Source organism: Phyllobates terribilis, unplaced genomic scaffold (assembly GCF_046119375.1).
Source record: "Phyllobates terribilis strain yellow unplaced genomic scaffold, ASM4611937v1 Scaffold_5__5_contigs__length_657084704, whole genome shotgun sequence".
Taxonomy (NCBI): Eukaryota; Metazoa; Chordata; class Amphibia; order Anura; family Dendrobatidae; genus Phyllobates; species Phyllobates terribilis.
The window spans coordinates 532,249,132-532,267,974 of record NW_027362765.1 but is presented as its reverse complement, the minus strand read 5'-3'; the positions used below and the strand labels follow the sequence as shown (position 1 = coordinate 532,267,974).

The 18,843-nt window shown below is 42.6% G+C and overlaps 1 protein-coding gene across 4 annotated transcripts in view; it reads right to left on the bottom strand.

Annotated features, from left to right (window-relative positions):
- CUEDC2 (CUE domain containing 2) overlaps positions 1–18,843 on the bottom strand; it is a 59,266-nt gene that overhangs the window by 29,434 nt on the left and 10,989 nt on the right. For 3 of the 4 annotated variants that reach the window (XM_073685769.1, XM_073685768.1, XM_073685771.1), the window contains 2 exons: positions 11,597–11,688; positions 3,584–3,727 (listed from right to left, as the gene is read on the bottom strand). In XM_073685769.1, the coding sequence (XP_073541870.1) occupies positions 3,584–3,727; positions 11,597–11,670 (218 nt within the window). In that variant the 5' untranslated portion in view covers positions 11,671–11,688. Of the gene's footprint in view, positions 1–3,583; positions 3,728–11,596; positions 11,689–11,774; positions 11,820–18,843 lie in introns of those variants that run through there. The other variant, XM_073685770.1, reaches the window with a different exon arrangement.

Below are 18,843 nucleotides of genomic sequence, written 5' to 3'. Positions count from 1 at the left end.
ACTTTGGGGATTTTATCCCAAGGCTGAGTCCTTCTCCTCAAAGGGGTACCTTCTTTTATAGAAGGAGGGTAAGGCCCCTGATCTTTATGGTTTCCTCCATTCTTGGTCAATGAGGCCCTGAATTTTAGGGTTTACCGGAAAGGAGAGTCTCTTTCTTTTTCTCCAAGGCCCACAAACAATGTCTTTCTGGGTTCTGGCTGCTTTCCTCTCCCCCAAATCCATGGTTGACCTGACCGCTCTGACCAACTTGTCCATACCCTCAATTGGGAAGCAGGGTCTACCATTATCCGATGAAGAAGAGGAACGATGAATCACTCAGCCATAGATCCTCGGACTGGGAGGAATCAGAGTCAGAGGAGATATCCTTATGGGATTTTTTCTTCCCTCCAAGTAACCCCTTCAGGGACCCTTGAACCTCTGGATTTTAGATTGGATGCGAAATCCAGAGAACTTTCTGCTATGGTTCTATTAATACAGTTTGAGCAAAGCTGTTTTTGTCAATCTATGGGAAGGGAAATTTGGCATAGGGCACAAATCCTGTGTATTTACTTGGCGCTCCTCTTCTTAGGCTCCTACAGAAGGAAGCACATAAAAGCCTTCCCATTACTAAAAGGTGACATTCACAAAGATCACTCACCCCTGAAGTCACAAACGGTTACCGAATTCGGAGGCTGAGGCGGAATATGCGATGATTCCTTTCTGGATGGTTCAGAGACGTCCGATACCTTACTCCTGCGGGTGCCACTACGATTGCTTGAGCGGCAGTCTGTGTGAGAGACGTCAGTCTGCCTCTTCCGTTGCTGAGGTGGGGGGCTTAGCTGCTGCTCCTGGCTGTCCTGGTCAGCGATGTTTTACCCAGACTTGTGTGCTGGAGCATGAGTAGCACTTCCAGGATAACCCCCCCCCCCCTTTAAATAGGGCCATCCAGAACCTCCTCCAGTTCAAGGGCGCAGCCCCCCCACCCCCAGGCCAAGGCTTCAGAAAAAACGGCCGGGGAATGCTTTACAGGGCGCCGCCATCTTGGATCGGGCGCCACCCCGACGTCACTCGGCACGCCTCTCCCAGCGTGCCCCGCGCCGTGACGTAAGGCGCGTCATACCCAGAAGTTGCCGCTCCAGAATGCAGCCAACTGAGGCGGCAGGGGGAGGGAGTCACAGTGGTCTGCGGGAAGCCGGAGCTTGTCTCACCGTGTGCGCCCACTCGGACACAGGCCCCAAGGGAGCTACGGACGGCGCTTCTGGAGCCTGGAACCCGATGCACAGGCCAGCGCCCGTTCTTCCACACCGGAACAGACCCAGGTAAGCTTGCATCTTCTTTCCAGACAGGTTCCCATCAAGGACAGGAAACCAACTGAAACGAGGGAGAGGTACCGCCCTTTTATTTCAGACGGTTTCCTGTTCTTGATGGGGCATATCCCTCTCTCAAGGTGTGCTGTCATGGGTGAGGGGAAAAATAAAGTATATCATTTTTTTCTTTTTGAACATCCGACGTTCGTAACTCGGAGTCATATGCAAGTTGGATATTCTTAACTCAGGGACCCGCTGCACTGTAAAATGCAGCTTCTTTTCCCCCCTAAACAAATGCACCAAGAAAGCCATGTATGAACACACCCTAATCCTGCAAATGATGAGCTAAATAGTTAAAGGTGACCTCATAAGAAGTGTCAGCCCATTAACAGGCTCAATAATTTCAGCAATTTTAATACAGATAATGATGAAAAAAGTTTAAAACCAAAAATGATTAAAAAAATAAATAAAAATGAATATCTGTGTAGATTGGGAGGAAGAAGGCGCTATTAGGCCGCTCACTATGGTGGCTGCGAATTTGTAGACAGGGAACCGATGCCTGTCCGTATGGATGTATTGTAGATTTAGAGTATTTTTAAAAATTGCGCCAGCGATAGTGGAATGGATTAGGGAGACGGGGTAATTAGTTAAAATTCCTTTATTGGGTTACAAGTTATTAAAATGTGTAAAATTGGAATAGAGTAGAATATAAGATGGTCCGTAAGAAGTACACTAGGTCCGGGTGTGTACAGTAAATTTTCAATAAATAAAATAAACTAGAGTTCATAGATTTCAATAGGCCAGTAGTTCAATGGAAATGGGTCAGTACTGGCATATGGTCCCGATTTTCCTTGATGGAGGTATTGGTGCGGAGACCGTGGTCAGACGTGGTGATCGTCCCTCAGCGTAGTGGGGTTTTTTGGCTTCTTTTTGGATTTAGCTAGGGAGAAAGGTGGGGGGGGGGGGGGGGGGGGGGGAGAAAATATATAATGGGAGTAAGATGATTCTTTTAGTATAGAGTTGTGCATACAGTTTGGTGATCAGGGGTGTGATCACGTACCTTCTGCCGGATGTGATTGGCCCACTTTTTCGTTGATCCTGTCTGTGGGGCCTGTAGACTTCACAGTGTATTAGTCATATTCAACCGCTGTGTCAGATTCGAACATGGCCAATGTCCTGAGAAGGAAGAAGCAGGGTGAGCTGGGTCCCGCCTGGGGACCCTGTTTAAGTGGGATCTGACCTTGGTGAGGTACCTGCCCTTTTTTGGACGTGCTTTAGTGTGTAAGTTCACTGACCTGTGATGGGTCCAGAGGGTGGGTGTCCTTGCTGAGAGCCCCACAGACAGGATCAACGAAAAAGTGGGCCAATCACATCCGGCAGAAGGTACGTGATCACACCCCTGATCCCCAAACTGTATGCACAACTCTATACTAAAAGAATCATCTTACTCCCATTATATATTTTCTCTCCCCCCCCCCCTTTCTCCCTAGCTAAAACCAAAAAGAAGCCAAAAAACCCCACTACGCTGAGGGACGATCACCACGTCTGACCACGGTCTCCGCACCAATACCTCCATCAAGGAAAATCGGGACCATATGCCAGTACTGACCCATTTCCATTGAACTGATATTCATCTATTGAAATCTATGAACTCTATTTTATTTTATTTTATTTATTGAAAATTTACTGTACACACCCGGACCTAGTGTACTTCTTACGGACTATCTTATATTCTACTCTATTCCAATTTTACACATTTTAATAACTTGTAACCCAATAAAGGAATTTTAACTAATTACCCCGTCCCCCATAATCCATTCCACTATCGTTGGCGCAATTTTTAAAAATACTCTAAATCTACAAAAATGAATATCTATCTATATATCTCTGAAACATGTAAGCTTGAATTAAAAAATAGACCATTTTCTGGTGACCCTATTCCTTTTGAAGAAAGTATATTGTATTTTTCTGAACCTAATCAGCTACTGATAGTAATGTACAATATTATTCCAGAGAACCATAAATATCCCAGTAGGTATCAGGAAGGAATAGTTTTCCGCTTTAAGTCAACACTACCGTGGTTTACACCTTTCTCTGGATTAAAGATTTTAAACGGTTACATTTGATTCGATCTTGCTAGTCTTTGAAAGCAATGATTTTTCTTTTTTTTATTATAAAGATTAGCATTGTATTGAAAACCACCCTGTTTCTCACATGATCCAGGTTAACAAAAGCTCCCTCTGAATTATGTAGGACACTAGTCAATAATACAATTCTGCTTTGGATCAACACTATACCTGTCAATGTCAGCAAATCCGGGGATGTATCCCTCCAGCATTTCCATAAAAGTTTCCATATCAAAATCTTCATCTGAGGAGTCTTGAGATCCCAGTTCTTCTAAAACCCCAGTGACATAGGAAAAGAAAACTTCATCCATAGCACTAAGGGGGAAAAAAATCGGAAGGTGCACACACACAAGGATAATTATTTAATGTCAAAATTCTACGGAGACGAAAGACATTGGGGGAGCTTTATCAAGCTAAATATGTCAGAATTCTGGAGCACGACTTACATGCCTTGGATCACATTTCTTATAAGTGACAGGGGAGCTTCACACGACCATATAAAAAAAAATCAGTTTCACCCAGAAAAGTGGGACAATTTTTTCGCACTTGTCATCCGTCTGCAATCCATTTTTTTTTACAGCAGCAGCTACAGTGGTGGCCAAAAGTATTGGCACCCCTGCAATTCTGTCAGATAATGCTCAGTTTCTTCCTGAAAATGATTGCAATCATAAATTCTTTGGTATTATCTTCATTTAATTTGTCTTCAATGAAAAAACACAAAAAGAATTGTCCTAATGCCAAATTGGATATAATTCCACACCAAACCTAAAAAAGGGGGTGGACAAAAGTATTGGCACTGTTTGAAAAATCATGTGATGCTTCTCTAATTTGTGAAATTAACAGCACCTGTAACTTTTTTGGAAGTGCATTGAGGTGAAGGGTACATTGCTGGAAAAGGAAGAAAAAAAAAAAAAAAAAAAAAAAAAAAACTCTTTAAATCTCTTAGTTTGCGAGTGTGAACGAGCTGCGTGTGTCCGGAGCGTAAGTGCGAACGAAAGTAAGTGTGTGACTTGTTTTTCAGTGACTTTGTATTCAGGGAGTTTGGAAGGGAGGACTTAGGACTGAATTGCTGACTGTATTTCATTCTTTCTTTACTTTACACTTAATTAATCCACCTGACCTACTTATCTGATTCCCCCGTCCATACTTGATACTTAACTGATCCCCCGCCGATATCTAATTGATACACTTGCACATCCCTAATTGATCCCCGTCCATACACCTATATATAAATAATTGTGTTTTGTACTTGTATATATATACTGACTGTATCCCCATATTTAGAATGACGTCCATGTTGGCCGGAGCTGTGCAGTGTAAATCTTGCGCAATGTATGCATTCCGTGAGCAACCGCTCGAGGATCCATACTGCTGCGAGAGATGTGAGCATATCGTGCACTTGGAAGCCCAAATTCTGGATCTAAGTGCTCAGATAACGATACTGAGGAGCATCGACAACATGGAACGGAGTTTGCTGCTCACCGAGCAGACACTCAATGGGTCAATACTGGGGGTGGAGCATAGAGGGGAAGTGCAGGCTGAACAGGCAGGGAGCTGGATAACAGTTAGGAGGGATAGAGGGAAGAAGTATAGGAAGGCTGGTTCAGAACCGGCATTATTGGAGCACGACAGATCCTCTGACCGCCGGGGGAGTGTATGCTCCAGTAATGAGGGGGAGGGGGGAAGTGTAGGGCAGGCAAGACAGGTTCTGGTAGTGGGCGACTATTATTAGGGGGACAGACAGGGCAATCTGTCACAAAGACCGGGATCGCCGAACGGTGTGCTGCCTCCCTGGCGCTCGAGTCCGGCACATCGCGGATCGGGTTGACAGGTTACTGGGTGGGGCTGGCGAAGACCCAGCGGTCATGGTCCACATCGGCACCAATGACAAAGTGAGTGGTAGATGGAGGGTCCTTAAAAATGATTTCAGGGACCTAGGTAGGAAGCTTAGGGCAAGGACCTCCAAGGTAGTTTTCTCAGAAATACTACCAATCCCACGAGCCACACAGGAGCGCCAACGGGAAGTTAGGGAGGTGAATAAGTGGCTAAAGAGTTGGTGCAAGGCAGAAGAGTTTGGGTTCATGGAGAACTGGGCCTCTACCGTAGGGACGGGCTGCACCTCAATGGGGAGGGTGCAGCGGTGCTGGGGAAGAAGATGGCTAATAGGTTGGAGGAGTTTTTAAACTAGAGACGGGGGGGGAAACCAAGGAAATAGGTGGAATGTGAGGCAAGCAAGGGGGAAGGGGAGAAGTGAATATAATGAGGGTGGAGAGGGGGGTGGGGATAGTACAGTTAGATCGTTAGAGAAGAATAGGATGCTAAATAACCCCAAAGTTTTATCTTGCATGCTGACCAACGCAAGAAGCCTGACCAATAAGGCGGATGAGCTGCAGGCGCTTATATCGGAGGAGAGGTATGACATCGTAGGTATAACAGAGACTTGGCTAGACGATAGCTACGACTGGGCGGTAAATTTATTAGATTATAGTTTATTTAGAAGGGACCGGAAACAGGGGAAAGGCGGAGGAGTCTGCTTATATGTAAAGTCATGTCTAAAACCCAGACTAAGGGAAGATATAGGAGAGGGAGAAGAGGGGGTCGAGTCCATGTGGGTAGAGATAGAGGGAACTAAAAATAATAATAAAATATTACTGGGGGTCTGCTATAAGCCACCAAATATAACAGAGGAGAATGAGAATCTGCTATTATTAGGACAAATAGACAAAGTAGCAAAACATAATGAAGTGATTGTAATGGGGGATTTCAACTACCCGGATATTGACTGGGAAACAGAAACCTGTAGATCTCAGAAAGGAAAAAGGTTCTTGACAAATATTAAGGATAATTATCTCTCCCAACTAGTGCAGGAACCAACGAGAGGGAAGGCCGTGTTGGACTTAATATTGACTAATAGGCCTGATAGAATAACTGAGGTACAGATAGGGGGGCACCTAGGTAATAGCGACCATAATATTATCGACTTCAAAATGCCCTTCAGTAGGGTTATCAATAAGGGAACAACAAAAACATTAAACTTTATGAGGGCGAAGTTTGATCAGCTGAAAGAAAGCCTTCAACTTATTGACTGGGACAAAGTTCTTAATCAAAGGAATACGAATAGTAAATGGGAAACCTTCAAAAGAATTCTGAATACTCAGTGCGAGAGGTATATACCGTATGGGAATAAAAGGGCCAGAAATAAGAGGAAACCAATATGGTTGAATAAGAACGTAAAAGGGGCGTTAAATAGCAAAAAAGAGGCATTCAAGAGATTAAAACAGGAAAACAGTAAGGAGGCACTAATGTGTTACAAGGAAAAAACGAGAACCTGTAAAAAACAAATAAAAATAGCGAAGGAGGAAACAGAGAGACGTATTGCTAGGGAAAGTAGATCAAATCCCAAACTGTTCTTTACGTATATAAATAGTAAAAGGATTAAATCGGATAATATTGGACCGATAAAAAGTGAGGAAGGCAAAATCATAGAGAAAGATGAGGATAAAGCTAATCTATTAAATAATTTTTTTCGACAACTTTCACAAAGGAAATAGAACTAATAGGAGAAATGAGAAGTGACAAACTTAATCCTCCACTAAGTATGACAAATCTAACCCAAGCTGGGGTACAGAAACGCCTCAGTAACATTAAAATAAACAAATCACCAGGACCTGATGGCATACACCCACGGGTACTAAGGGAACTAAGTAATGTGATAGACAGACCGTTATATCTTATATTTAAGGACTCTGTTGAGACTGGGTCTGTGCCACTTGATTGGCGACAGGCGAATGTAGTGAACAATATTCAAAAAGGGAGCGAAAAGTGACGCCGGAAACTATCGGCCGGTGAGTCTGACGTCCGTTGTGGGCAAAATTTTTGAAAGCTTCATTAAAGAGGCAATTACGGAGCATCTTGATGCTAATAATCTTTTAATCCCGAACCAACATGGATTCATGAGGAATCGCTCCTGCCAAACAAACCTGATTGACTTCTACGAGGAGGTTAGCTCTCGAGTAGATCAGGGGGAACCAGTGGATGTCGTGTATCTCGACTTCTCAAAAGCGTTCGATAGCGTGCCACATAATAGGTTGGTATACAAAATGAGAATGATGGGGCTGGGGGAAAATGTCTGCAAGTGGGTAGCTAACTGGCTAAAGGATAGAAGGCAGAGGGTGGTTATAAATGGAATATACTCAGATTGGGTAAGCGTCACTAGTGGGGTACCACAGGGGTCTGTACTAGGCACAATGTTATTTAATATCTTTATTAACGACATAGTCAACGGGATAAATAGTAAAATATCAATATTTGCAGATGACACAAAGTTATGTAAAACAATTAATACCAAAGAGGACAGTGCAGACCTACAGAGGGATTTGGATAAGCTGGGTAGGTGGAGCATTAAATGGCAAATGAGGTTTAACGAGGAGAAATGTAAGGTCATACATATGGGAAGAAAAAATGGAAGTCACCAGTACTCACTGAATGGGAAATCATTGGGGAATTCAGAGATGGAGAAGGACTTGGGCATCTTGATTGATAGCAAACTAAATTGGAGTGCCCAAAGTCAGGCTGCTGCTGTAAGGGCAAACAGGGTAATGGGATGTATCAGAAGAGGTATAGCTGCAAAGGATGAGAACATTGTTCTTCCACTGTACAAAGCACTGGTCAGACCACACTTGGAATACTGTGCTCAGTTATGGGCCCCAATATATAGAAAGGATATAAATGAGCTTGAAAAGGTACAAAGGAGGGCAACAAAATTAATAAAGGGAATGGAGGGACTGCAATACCCAGAGAGGTTGGCAAAACTAGGACTATTCAGCCTGGAAAAGAGAAGGTTGAGGGGGGACATAATAAATGTGTACAAATATGTTAGGGGACAGTATAGAGATCTTGCCCGGGATTTGTTCAAAAGGAGGGATATTACGGTAACAAGAGGGCATTCACTAAGACTGGAAGAGAAAAGGTTTCAGCACCAGCATAGGAAGGGGTTCTTTACGGTAAGAGCAGTGAGAATATGGAATTCACTGAGTGAGGAGACTGTAATGTCGGATTCACTACACCAGTTCAAGCGGGGACTGGATGCATTTCTAGATACCAGGCAGATTTCAGCATATACTTAAAAATAAAATAAAATAATAGGTTGATACAGGGATTTATTCTGACTGCTGGTTTCAGAGTCGGGAGGGAATTTTTCCTCAGGTGAAGATTGGCCAAATCATTTGGGGTTTTTGCCCTCCTCTGGATCAACTTTAGCAATTACAGAACTAACAGGTCGAACTTGATGGACGCAAGTCTTTATTCGGCTTTACAAACTATGTTACCTGTGGCACCTAACAGGTGTTGGCAATAACTAAATCACACTTGCAGCCAGTTAACATGGATTAAAGTTGACTCAACCTCTGTCCTGTGTCCTTGTGTGTACCACATTGAGCATGGAGAAAAGAAAGAAGACCAAAGAACTGTCTGAGGACTTGAGAAACCAAATTGTGAGAAAGCATGATTAATCTCAAGGCTACAAGTCCATCTCCAAAGACCTGAATGTTCCCGTGTCTTCCGTGCGCAGTGTCATCCAGAAGTTTAAAGCCCATGGCACTGTGGCTAACCTCCCTAGATGTGGACGGAAAAGAAAAATTGACGAGAGATTTCAACGCAAGATTGTGCGGATGGTGGACAAAGAATCTCGACTAACATCCAAACAAGTTCAAGCTGCCCTGCAGTCCGAGGGTACAACAGTGTCAACCTGTACTATCCGTCGGCGTCTGAATGAAAAGGGACTGTATGGTAGGATACTCAGGAAGACCCCACTTCTTACCCAGAGACATAAAAAAGCCAGGCTGGAGTTTGCCAAAACTTACCTTAGAAAGCCTAAAACGTTTTGTAAGAATTTTCTCTGGTCACATCAGACAAAAGTACACCTTTTTGGCAAAAAGCATCAACAGAGTGTACAGGAAAAAAAAAAAGAGGCATTCAAAGAAAAGAACACGGTCCCTACAGTCAAACATGGCGGAGGTTCCCTGATGTTTTGGGGTTGCTTTGCTGCCTCTGGCACTGGACTGCTTGACCGTGTGCATGGCATTATAAAGTCTGAAGACTACCAACAAATTTTGCAGCATAATGTAGGGCCCAGTGTGAGAAAGCTGGGTCTCCCTCAGAGGTCATGGGTCTTCCAGCAGGATAATGACCCAAAACACACTTCCAAAAGCACTATAAAATGGTTTGAGAGAAAGCACTGGAGACTTCTAAGGTGGCCAGCAATGAGTCCAGACCTGAATCCCATAGAACACCTGTGGAGAGATCTCAAAATGGCAGTTTGGAGAAGGCACCCTTCAAATATCAGGGACCTGGAGCAGTTTTCCAAAGAAGAATGGTCTACAATTCCAGCAGAGCATTGTAAGAAACTCATTGATGGTTACCGGAAGCGGTTGTTCGCAGTTATTTTGGCTAAAGGTTGTGCAACCAAGTATTAGGCTGAGGGTGCCAATACTTTTGTCAGGCCCATTTTTGGAGTTTTGTGTGAAATGATCAATGATTTGATTTTTGCTTCATTGTCTTTTGTGTTTTTTCCTTGAAGACAAATTAAATGAAGATAATAATACCAAAGAATTTGTGATTGCAATCATTTTCAGGAAGAAACTGAGTATTATCTGACAGAATTGCAGGGGTGCTAATACTTTTGGCCACCACTGTATTAAAGGGAACCTGTCAGACTGATCCGACCACCCCCAAACTGTCTTTATGGTCATGTTGCCCTCTGAAAGGTAATGTCATGCTTTAACGCCTGCAATCTGTTGCTCCCTGACTGCAAAATTTGTTATTTTAATTAATATGCAAATGAGGCTTAACCTTTCCCAACATCCTCCCTGTAGGTACAGTGCAAGTGGTGAGTGGGTGTATGGAGCGGACTCAGAGTCCGAGCTCGTCAGTCACCAGATAAGATCTGCCTCTAACATCCGGGGCAGAGATGAGCTCCGCTCGCAGCTAATAACATAACATCTTATATGCCGCTATCAATCTGTGACCAAGCATTTAATGCTCGCAGACGGGGAAATTGTGTTGTTCCACCTGTTTAATGGCCACTCCCTTGCTGTGGTCTTAGACTGGGCTTCAAAGATGATTTTTCCCTATACACAGCAGTACTGTAGTATTACTGTATATAGTACAGGTGATCGCAGGTTCAAGTCCCCTAAAGAAATTAACAAATAAAGTAAAAAAAAAACAAAAACACAATTTTCAAAAATCTTATCTTCTAAATATCATGTATTAACTAAACTCCTCAGAATGGCCCCTAATGTCCCCCTAGAGGAGCCGATTCTTAGCAAAAGTTGGGCCTGAACTGCAGGGTTGTAGGATCCCAGCCACTCTCACAGTGAAAGAGCGAGATCTCGCCATGTGCACTAACCAAACCCTGCCGGGCCGTGTACTTTACTACGATGCGACTGAACAGTAACATCATTATGGCAGCCAACGTCAGTAACATCTTAGTAAAGTATGTGCCAGTGGGCAGTTTGTACAAAGAGCAAGATCTCACTACAACAGCAGCCACAGAGGGATCCCACAACCCTAAAGTTAGGGCTTCACTTTAGCTAGAAAGTTGGACTCTTTCTGGGGGATATTAGAAGTCATTCTAAGGGGTTTTGCTAATAGAAGATATTTAGAAATATCACCAATCTGGGGTCGACCACTCTTTTATGAAACAAAAAGTGCAGCCCCACACTGCTGAAAGATCTTTGAGTGATCAGAGCACTTTCTGACTGTCTCCCTGGCTCTATTCCCAGTCCCATGTTCCTCTGTTTGACGGACAACTCATTGGTGTCACTTCATGATCAGTGAGCTGTCTGGCAAGCAGAGAAAGGTGGGGCTGGGAGAGGAATAGAGCCTGGACGGCGGGGGTTTGGGAAGTGCTCTGATCATGCCCATAGAACTTGTGCCTCATTTGCATATGCATTAAAACAGATTTTTTTTTTCATTCAGCGAGCAACAGACTGCATACATAAAGGTATGGCTGACATTATCTTTCGAAGAACAACATGGCCATGTAAACAGTTTGGGAGGTTGGATCATTCTGACAGATACCCTTTAAGGAAATGAATAATTTCACCTATGTCTGCCATGTCTGGAGGGGAGGTCAAATGTGTGCAGTGTAGATAATAAAAGGCATCAATACAGTCTAAAACTTACCTTAAATCGGCATTAGGTATACGAGACTGGATGAAAGCTGTGAGTGCATCTCGGATAATCTTTTCCAGAGACATCCCTTTTCTTATTTATACCTAGAAGTCAATAAGACTAGGTTTTAGGATGCACTTCAGTTTCAGAGCGCTGCCAATAGAGGAAGAAATCTAGTCTTTCACATTACATGATTCTGCTTGGAGATGAGGCTCTAAAAAGGCAGCAATCTGTTGTGTGCGAGTAGTGGGGGGAAGAGACAGAAATAGATCAGTAGAAATAGCACGTTAAAAATACACTGAATGCCATGCTGAACCCAGCACAGATGAATGAACACTGTCTGCGCAGCCTGGGTCAAATCACTGGATTACCAACAATCTGGGATCAAGCTTTAGGAAACATCAAAACTACAGCCAAATGTGATAACCACAGTACTGAGCCAGGAATGTGCTCTGAGCAATGGTCACTCAAAGTTCTCTGACGGAACAGTGAATGCTGCAGCCGGTCAGTGGCCACTGATTGGCTGCAGCAGTCAATTGCCTTTGTTTATGTGACGTGACTGCCGAAGAACACAGTGCTGAGATTGGAGAAATGGCTCCAGTCCTGGACGTAAGTAAAGGATAGGACACAGATTGAGGAACTTTTATCCTTGGTAGAATGTAGTAGCAGCGCACATGGTCGACCTGCACTATATGCATTCCCTATAGGGCCGCAGAGCGCTGCTCTCTGCTTTTCCTGGTAGCCCCATAGAGAATGAATGGAGCGATAGTCAGACGCGCACACACATTGCCACGTCATTCTAACAACAGTAAAAGTCACGCATCAGGGATAAAAATTTCCTGCTTTGCCAATTTGTGCTGTCCCAGAGGTTGGACCACAAGCTATTAATAAGGAGAACAGGAGATATAGCAGCTAGTCTCCTCAGACCAGCTCAGAGACAACTGAAAATCAGAGCTAAAGCCAGAAGACGAGAAAACACAGGATACTAGTCATAATGAGCAGACAGTGCTATTCCTTGTGTACATGCAAGGCTGATCCTGAAACAAGTCAACTTTTAAAACAACGGTTTCCTATGTCTTACATTAAAAAGAAAAAATAATTAGTTTTTTTCTTGCCAGCAATCGTTGACACAAATAAAACAACATAATATATCCTGGGTGGTAAATAAATACCATAAAAATAAATGGTTTGTTTTTAAGTTGCTTCTTCCTAAAAATCGGAATAAAAATTAATAAAAAAAAAAAATCGTATGTATGCCAAAGAGGTACCAATAAAACTATAACAAAGGGCTCATTCAGACATCAGATTTTCACGTACGAGTGCCATCTGTGTTTTTCACAGATAGCATCCGTACCGGTGATGGTCTATAGGGTCATTCACATGTCCATGATCTTTCGTGGATGAGTGGTACATAGGGTGTTGAAGAGACATGTCAGACTTTGATCCGAGGGTAAGATTAATATCAGCAATGCATCTGTGAAAAAAAAAACAAACTTGGAGCGCGCTCAGATGTCATCCAAGTGCAGTCCGATTTTCATGAACTGTCAGAATGGAGATGGTGGAGAAGCTTTTTTTTTTTTTTTTTTTTTATTTATTTCTCAACGTAGAAGGAAAAAAGGATGACACCCTGATCACTATCCAGTCAATGTCTGATCGTAATAACTGGTCCAACTGACTCAAAGCCCTCACAAAACTCAAATCGATAGAAAAGTTATGGCACTCAGAGTATGGCAACACAAAACAAAGGGTTAGATAAGGCTGCGTGCCCACTATGCATTTTTCAAACCTTTGTGGCGCGGAATTTCCGCAGTGAAAACTCTTAAACACTTGGTAATACGTGCCCCATGGTCCCCAATGATAATCCGCATGTGCTGTGCACATGCTGCGGAAATTTCCGCTGCGGATTATCATTGCGGAAAAATACGCAGCATGTCCATTAATTTTGCAGACATGCAGAGTAATTGCCGCCATTGATTTGCATTGAATCGCTTAATATCTGCATCACTACATGTGCACACGAGGATATGAAGCGATTCAATGTGCGGATGGTACCCGGGCCGGGTCTGGAGAAGAGGAGACGCTCCTCCGGACCATGGAACCTGTAAAAAAAATAATTTAAAATAAAAAATAAACACATACTCACCTTTCGATGACCCCCGGTCTTTTCTCCGCTGTGTCCTGGCACTCCGGCAGCTCGCGGTGGTGTGAAAGGACCTTCCATGATGTCATTTAGTCATGTGACAGGTCACGCGACCGCTGACGTTGGTGGTCGCATGACCTGTCACATGACTAAATGACGTCATGGCTGGTCCTTTTACACCACCACAAGACACCGGATGCATCGGAGAAAATACCGCGGGCCATCAGGTGAGTATAATCTTTATTTTTTACCATTCTTTTTTTTATTTTTTTTTTTTAACTATTACTTGGTCACACTATATAAATCCATGCCGGTTGCATGGATTTATATAGTGTGACCAAGTTGTCAAGCACGTTTGTTTGATGCTTAAAAAAAAAAAAAAAAAAGCGCTTGATAACCCGCATGCAAAAACGCTTCTACCTGGCAGGAAAACCGCATGTAAAATCCGCATGCGTTTTTCCTGCCAGGGAGATGCGGAAAAAATATGCAGCATTTCTGCATCGTGGGCACTTAGCCTAAAGTGTGTAAAAGTAATAAAACATAAAGGATCTATAAATTTGGCATTGCATCGTTTTGAAAAAAAAAATCAAGTGATTGATTACTAAATAATGACAACCGAAACTGATTGCACCTGAGCTTTTTGGCCTTTTCAAGGGTCTCCAATGAGTAGCCGATGCAGGGGATCTGGGTGTCACCAGTTATAACTAGGGCAGAGCGTCACACCACAGAGTGAACACTACTCATTAGGGCACGTTCACCAGCTGTGTCCGTATATTGCTGCCAACAGAAGTGGATGGCTTCCATGTGCATTCCAATTTTTTTTTTTTTTAAATCCGATAACGTTTTTTAATAATGTTTTAAGAACAAACAAAGAAATAAAACAAAACCTCCGTCCCCTTCCATTCCCCCTCTAACTGGTCAAACAAGGAACAGTAGAGAAAAGGCATCACCAATTACATCAGTAAGGCAAATCTGAATACACTATATAATACATATATTACAGTCATTCTCAGAGATACAAAGTTGCACCAGGATACCCGAGAATGATTAGAACAAGGTCTAAAAAGAAACATTGCAGCAAGTTAAATTCTCAGTGTGTACATAAGGCTATGGGAGAAGCATTTAGGTAAAGCTTTCCACTTTCACCACATCTGATCATAGGTACTTACAGCCTTCCGTTTCTCGTAGACATCTTCCTCTAGTCTAATGACAGAGTTTGTGCTTTTTAAAAATTCTATCAATCCTGGAGCATTGGAGGAGGCGAGCAGCTTCCTAACCTGATATAATACACGTTTCAAAGCAATTCTCTCATTCATCTTCTGTTCGGCATTCCATTTTTTATGGAGCCTCTTACATTGCACGGCTGAGTCTGACCCACAAAAATGGATCAGAACTGAACAAGCATTTAGCTTAACATAACAAACACGGATCAGTAAAAAATTAAATAAAAAATGGATGTGTTAAAAGATCCATTTAATTCTACAGGTCGGTGTGCTGTCTATTAGGAAATGGACAGTACATTGATGAGAAATACTGTTGTCTGAATACACCGGTTTGCTGATCAGGGTAATAAAACAGTCATGGATGGGGCAGGCCCGGTGTTTATAGGACCTAATAGCATTATATAAAAGACTTCTGTTACCTCCAGTTTAATATTCTGCTTCTATGCTGAATTTGCACATTGAAGCCCTCTCTGTATAATCTCTCAGATATCTGAACCTCATTGAGGCTAGTTCTCACTTAGGACCCCCAGCATGGAGAGCTGAAAGCGAAATGTGGGAAAAAACTAAAACAAATGGGTTAACCTGCGCTGCCGTCGAAATATAAGAAAACAGGAATCCAAGTAATGCAGTTTGTGAACACGTTTCGAAGCTTGAAACTTTCTCATCAGGACAAACCATGATCATGATCGCGGTTTGTCCTGATGAAGAAGTTTCAAACTTCAAAACACGCTGACAAATAAACTGCATTACTTGGATTCCGGTCTTCTCATCATCTTTCGATGGCAGTGCAGGTTAACTCATTAGCTTCTATTTTTTTCCTTGATTTTCCCTTGTGGGTCACATCAGGGGCACTCCAAACACGACGAGGCGTCCGCTCTCAATTCCAGCTATTTTTGCGTTCAAAAAGTCAAAAGGTGCTCCTTCCCTTCTGAGCCCTGCCGTGCGTCCAAACTGTGGTTTTCTCCCACAGGTGGGGCATCAGCGTACTCAGGAGAAATTGCACAACACATTTTGGGGTTTAATTTCTCCTGTTACTCTTGTGAAAATAAAAAATTTGGAGCTAAAGTAATTTTTTTGTGAAAAAAAGTAAATATTAATATTTTCCTTCCACATTCTATTAATTCCTAAGAAGCACCTGAAGGGTTAATAAACTTCTTGAATGTGGTTTTCAGGACTTTGAGGGGTTGCAGTTTTTAGAATGGTGTCACTTTGGGGAGCCTATGACCAGAAAATCCCCTAAGTCACTTCAAATGTGATGTGGTCCCTACAAAATTTTTTTTTTTTTGTACATTTTTCGATTATTTTCATGAATATACGCAAATCACATCGACCAAAATTTACCACTAATATGAAGTACAATATGTCACGAAAAACAATCTCAGAATCAGTGGCATCCGTGGAAGTGTTCCAGAGTTATTACCTCATAAAGTGACACTGGTCAGATTTAAAAAATTTGGCCTGATCATTAAGGTCAAAATTAGCTCTATCACTAAGGGGTTAATGGTTGTGTGAACACAACCAGACCAGGTAAGCACGATTGTGCAATTTTATTTCTACATTTTACCCTATTGCGTTTTTTTGTCATTCTTTAGTTTTATGAAAAAGAAATGTGGTCTCTCACCATTTATATGAATGGGCACTGTGCACAGTACAGTACATTTTCCCTGCAGCTTTCCTATCTGACTACCGCTGGGCGGGGGGGGGGCGCGTCTGGGTGACTGCCAGGGCTGTGGAGTTGGAGTCGGTATAAAATGGACCGACTGATTCTTAAAATATATAATACATTGGGTACAGTAGTTCAATACAGTTTATGTGGAATATTTTTTATAAGACTTTGGGAAAGTTACGAAGTGTCCTATAAATGTCTGTCCCATTCCTGATCTAAGGATCTAGACTTTTAGCTGAGATGAATCTGTTCTGCAGTTTATGTACATAAGTAGTGAAGCTCCTCCTCTACAGATAAGGGAAAAAAAGCCTGCACTCATCTCAGAACTGCTGGAGTGAACAGGAAAGCAGGATTAAGAACAAAAAAGAACAGGTTCTTCCTATTATAACTGATAATGCTTCAAACATGATAAGTACAATTAAACTGATGAATGAGAATAATGAAGATAAACAGCAGCTAGAAGAACATTTCCAATTCAGTATGTTGGAGATGGAAGGCCACAGTCCTGTTCCCATAACGCAGGAACAAACAGATATTACTACAGAAAAACAGCAAAATGATTCTTTCCAATTAGATGATCTTGTTGAAGCTGCTTCACACCTCTCTCCTATTCATCACATGCGCTGTGTTGTGCACACGGTGCAGCTGGCAATAAGAGATAGTCTGCAAGAGGGCCATGCTGCAACTCTGATTAGTAAAGTGAGGAAATTGGCTATTACTGCCAGAACCGCTAAAATTGATTCCATCTTGAAGAGACGTGCTGGAAAAGGGGCAATTGTGGAATTACAAGATTTTTCACTTGCTCTCAAAGAAGTAGAAGAGTTCAATTGTTCATCAAAACTGACTGAGCACGAGGAAATTCCTTTATACCCTGAAATTGTTATAGATGTTGCCCATGTGGTTACTGCTTTGCCACCAACCCAACTCAGTGTAGAGAGGTTGTTTTCTAGCCTTAACCCCTTTACAGCCTGTGCCGTATTTGTACGCACAAGGCTGTAACCCCCGGTTCAGTGAGGGCTCCGGCGCTGAGCCCTCACTGAACCGGGCACATGTCAGCTGATTACACTGTGTTCCAAATTATTATGCAAATAATATTTTCTCAGATTTTCCCAAATTACCTATATGAATTGCAGTCATTGTAATTTTCCAGTCAAATAACTATTAGAGTACAATTGAAAGGTTTTTGTACAAACTGCCTATGATAACAGTATATTTTTAAAAAAATAAAAAACTCAAACTGCACTCAAAATGCATGTTCCAAATTATTATGCACAGCAGAGTTTTCAACCTTTTCATTTTAATAAAGAACAAAAAAAATGGTCATTTTTGAAATTATAAGCATTAGCAGGTTATTACAAACTGAAATCAAACAGTTTTCAATTCAAAACTTTATTCTAGGTGATGTTACATTTGCACATAGGACCCCTTGTTTGAAAGGAGCTTCTGAACTGTCTCTCCATTGAATTTGTCAGGTTTTGGATGGTTTCTGCTTCAATTGTTTTGCATGAGGACAGAATACCCTCCCAGAGCTGTTGCTTAGATGTGAACTGCCTCCCGCCATCATAGACACTCCTTTTGATGATGCTCCAGAGGTTCTCAATGGGGTTGAGGTCAGGGGAGCATGGGTGCCACACCATAAGTTTGTCCCCTTTTATGCCCATAGCAGCCAGAGATGCAGATGTGTTATGTGCATCATGAGACGGGGCATTATCATGCATGAAAATGATCTTGCTGTGGAATGCACGGTTCTTCTTCTTGAACCATGGCAGGAAGTGCTGTTTGAGAAACTCAACATACATTATGGAGTTCATCTTTACCCCTTCAGGGATCCTAAAAGGGCCGACAATCTCTCTCCCCATGATTCCAGCCCAAAACATTACTCCACCTCCTCCTTGTTAGCGCCGTAGCAGTGTTTGCATGGGGTGTCCATCAACCAGCCATCCTCCACTCCATCCATCTGGACCATCGAGATCATTTCATGCATGATAATGCCCCGTCTCATGCTGCACATAAAACATCTGCATCTCTGGCTGCTATGGGCACAAAAGGGGGCAAACTTATGGTGTGGCCCCCATGCTCCCCTGACCTCAACCCCATTGAGAACCTCTGGAGCATCATCAAAAGGAGTATCTATGATGGCGGGAGGCAGTTCACATCTAAGCAACAGCTCTGGGAGGGTATTCTGTCCTCATGCAAAACAATTGAAGCAGAAACCATCCAAAACCTGACA